Source organism: Acanthisitta chloris, unplaced genomic scaffold, assembly GCF_000695815.1.
Source record: "Acanthisitta chloris isolate BGI_N310 unplaced genomic scaffold, ASM69581v1 Scaffold32277, whole genome shotgun sequence".
Taxonomy (NCBI): Eukaryota; Metazoa; Chordata; class Aves; order Passeriformes; family Acanthisittidae; genus Acanthisitta; species Acanthisitta chloris.
The window spans coordinates 675-4,391 of record NW_008682549.1 but is presented as its reverse complement, the minus strand read 5'-3'; the positions used below and the strand labels follow the sequence as shown (position 1 = coordinate 4,391).

General features: G+C 44.3%; 1 protein-coding gene across 1 annotated transcript; it reads left to right on the top strand.

Moving 5' to 3' along the window:
• Positions 1–232: 232 nt before the first annotated feature.
• On the top strand, positions 233–2,026 carry CYR61 (cysteine-rich, angiogenic inducer, 61; the record flags this gene model as incomplete). The annotated part of the gene is made up of 3 exons (XM_009078569.1): positions 233–629; positions 764–966; positions 1,076–2,026. Coding segments are annotated over 3 exons (900 nt in total), but the record flags the coding sequence as incomplete, so codon positions are not given.
• Positions 2,027–3,717: the final 1,691 nt, after the last annotated feature.

Sequence of the window (3,717 nt, the reverse complement as noted above, 5' to 3'; positions counted from 1 at the left end):
GGTAATTTCGAGCCCATGTATGGTTATGCTTTGTTGTCGGTAGCTTGGCAGAAAGGCACATGACTTCAGCGGTCTGGAATGCGATTCAGTATGTCTGGGCTCCGCTAAACGCACATAAGGAAAAGTGATTCCTGACTAAGTTATTGTTCTGGCCCCGCGTCCCCGGGGGGTTGTAGGGAGCTCCGCCGTACACCGAGTCTAACGGGCCGGCGGATACCTGCGCTTGAACCAGCGATTCCCGCCGCTGACTCCCTCCCTTCCCTCCCTGTTGATTTCTGCAGCACAGTCCGAGGGAAGACCGTGTGAATACAACTCCAAAATCTACCAGAACGGCGAGAGCTTCCAGCCGAACTGTAAACACCAGTGTACGTGCATAGATGGAGCTGTGGGCTGCATCCCGCTCTGCCCGCAGGAGCTCTCTCTTCCCAACCTGGGCTGCCCCAGCCCCAGGCTGGTCAAAGTCCCCGGGCAGTGCTGCGAGGAGTGGGTCTGTGACGAAAGCAAGGATGCACTGGAGGAGCTGGAAGGCTTCTTCAGCAAAGAGTTTGGTCCGGATGATTCCGAAGGCGAACTAACCAGGAACAATGAGCTAATTGCCATTGTGAAGGGAGGCCTGAAAATGCTACCTGGTGAGTGTGGGTTTATCTGGGTGACAGTTAAGGGGAGGAGGCCAGAGGGTGGCTGCATGACTCCTTGTACCCCAATGGAAAGACAGAAACTCGGCGTGAGAATGTTTAGGCTAAGCCTTACTCTTCTTTTCCAGTGTTTGGATCCGAGCCACAGAGCCGAGCTTTTGAGAATCCCAAATGCATTGTGCAAACAACCTCTTGGTCCCAGTGCTCAAAGACATGTGGAACCGGCATCTCCACAAGGGTGACCAACGACAATCCCGACTGCAAGCTCATCAAAGAGACCAGGATATGCGAAGTGAGGCCATGTGGCCAGCCCAGCTACACCTCCCTAAAGGTAAATACAGACTCTTCTGCTGTTCGTCTTCTTTCTAAACTGCTTCAGGTAGGGGGTAAAGGCTGGAGAAGAATCTCCTGCTAATAATGGTATTGCCTTTCCTTTACAGAAGGGAAAAAAGTGTACCAAGACTAGGAAGTCCCCATCCCCTGTGAAGTTCACCTACGCTGGATGCTCCAGTGTGAAGAAGTACCGCCCCAAGTACTGTGGCTCCTGCGTGGATGGCAGGTGCTGTACACCCCAGCAGACCAGGACTGTTAAGATCAGGTTCCGCTGCGACGATGGGGAAACCTTCACCAAGAGTGTCATGATGATCCAGTCCTGCCGATGCAACTACAACTGTCCACATGCGAATGAGGCTTATCCCTACTACAGACTTGTCAACGACATTCACAAATTTAGGGACTAAGTTGTGTTGGGGGTGGGATGCAAAACAGAATTTTGAAGTAACCAGCCATGGAGAAAGGACTTTTGATGGAAATGGTGCCTTGCCCATTTGAGGGCAACATTGAGATGTTACAAGAGTGCACTGTGCAACTGGACACTAATGCAACAGAGATTTAAGCATACTTAAAGCTTCATAGTACTGGAGCAACTTTACTGCTTCTTTTTGGAGCACCTTATCTAATTATATACTGTTTTCTGTTTGTAAGTGATCAGATAAATGTTTTGTTCTGGTTATGAAAACTTTTCTATCCTGTTCAGTTTAACACTATGCTTGTCTCCCCCTCCCTCCAATCTTTTCCCACCCTTTCCCAACCAAGTTGGAAGTTACATTCCTTCCTGAGGTGGGCACTTGTGGGGTGTTCACAGTGGCAGCTATTATGTACCAACTGTAGTTTAATGGCAAACAGAAATCAGTTGTTTTAAAGCTGAGTATTTTATTTATCAAACTAGCATTTTGTTTTGTTTCCTTTGAGTTGTTTTTTGTTGTTTTTTTTTTTTGTTTACCCCTTCCAGCCCCTGTAATACTGGAATAAGTTGTAAATGATTTTAATTTTATATTCAATGAATTAAAAGAATTTATTTATGGAATTAATCATTTAATAAAGAAATATTTACCTAACTACTCTTAGTAGAGCATTCTCATAGGCCACAGACTTCAATATACAGCAACTGCCAGAGGTTTCTGTGAAACCTTCGACTTCTGAAAAGCTTAGATTCTCTGAAAGTTCAAACAAGCTCTACTACAGATGCAGCAACTGACTCGAAAGCTGAGTCTAATTCTTTGGGTAAATGATGTTTTGAAGTGGTGTCTGCAGCCTGCAACCTCACTCTCTAGAAAGTATACACAGAAAGAGCTGCTTGGCATTGAAAGCAAATGTTTGATAGACTGAAATGTTAATTAGACTGTCAGATTATTCAAACCATCCTGGAATTTGCGACATAAGGTACCTCATTAGAATGCAGTGCATGCACGGTGATGTTGAACGTTGGGGTGGAAGTGGTCGTCAGGTCTCACGTTTTTTGGTGGCTGCTTTTTGCAAATTAATACATTTCTGTGGCAGAAGAATGTTTCCTACAGTCTGCAGGAGGTAGTTTGCTTTCACTAAATTCAAATTAAATGAGCTTGAAGCAATGACTTTTGTTAATCCTAATAACCCAGTGATGAAAAGTAAACATACTGTTAACAGCAGAAGAATGTGAGGAATTTCAAGTACTTGTCCAATAGAGTAAAAGCCAAAGCAGCTCCTCTTTTCACTTCCCCTTCCCACTTTTTAAATATGCAATTACACTTCACACTGTGAGACACAGATGACATTTGGCTAACCGAGGCAGTTGTAAGAGCTGGCTGGCACACAGGCAGCAAATGACATTTAAATAAATGAACTAGAGCAGGATCTGAGAAAGCATCAAACATTTGTACTCTTCTGGTTAGCCTAAAGCTGCATTACAGATAAGAATGAAAGGAAACCTGTAATGGGGTATTCTTACTACTCCTCCTTGTGTGGATATTTCTTTGGTAAAATATTCTCCCACAGTCTTTAGTAAGATGCTGCTCGTAAAAAGAGATTGATTTTGAGGTTTTAGCATTGTGAAGGAGTGTCATCCAATGTAATTAGTTATATACAGAATTGGTTAATGGTCAACCTTTTATTAATTAGACATAAATATCTCAATAAAATAAATAGCCAAATATCTCAGAAGCTCATCTCTGGCAGCTAATGCCTTGCCTGAAAAATTACAGCCCTTTCTCTTTTGCTCAGTCAAGTTCTCTCCCTGAAGGCATTCAAAGCTTGAGCTGTTTTGGAATTCACCACCTGGCCACCAGTCTCAGCTGTACCCAAACTTGTCTGTACAGTATTTGTTGACAGTAAAAGTGTAAAACGCAGGGAAGCACTTTTGTTTGTCTTCTACTTAGATCTAGCACTGAACACTTCACTACATCAGCTGTTCGCTGAGAAACCATCAGGTTTATACATTATACATTACGGCATGGAGAGAGGAGGAAGAATACAGTGCTCAGACACCCAGCAGCTGCAGGCACATTCCTCGCCATCCCCACTGCCACTTACACTTGAATGACATCCATCTTCTCACCAACGTAAGTAACAGTTCCCCAAGAAGTCACATATATGTGTAACTATACTTATACACGTAGACTGTGTGCCTGTAACACACATGCCATACACAAACAAAAGTGGCCCTTCTGACTCCTGCCTGAAGTGTGGCTCTAGCCAGGCCCTGGGTTTTGCAACCTGCACTTTGGTTTTGCCATGTTTCCCCAAGTAGAGTGGTAGCTCTAATCTG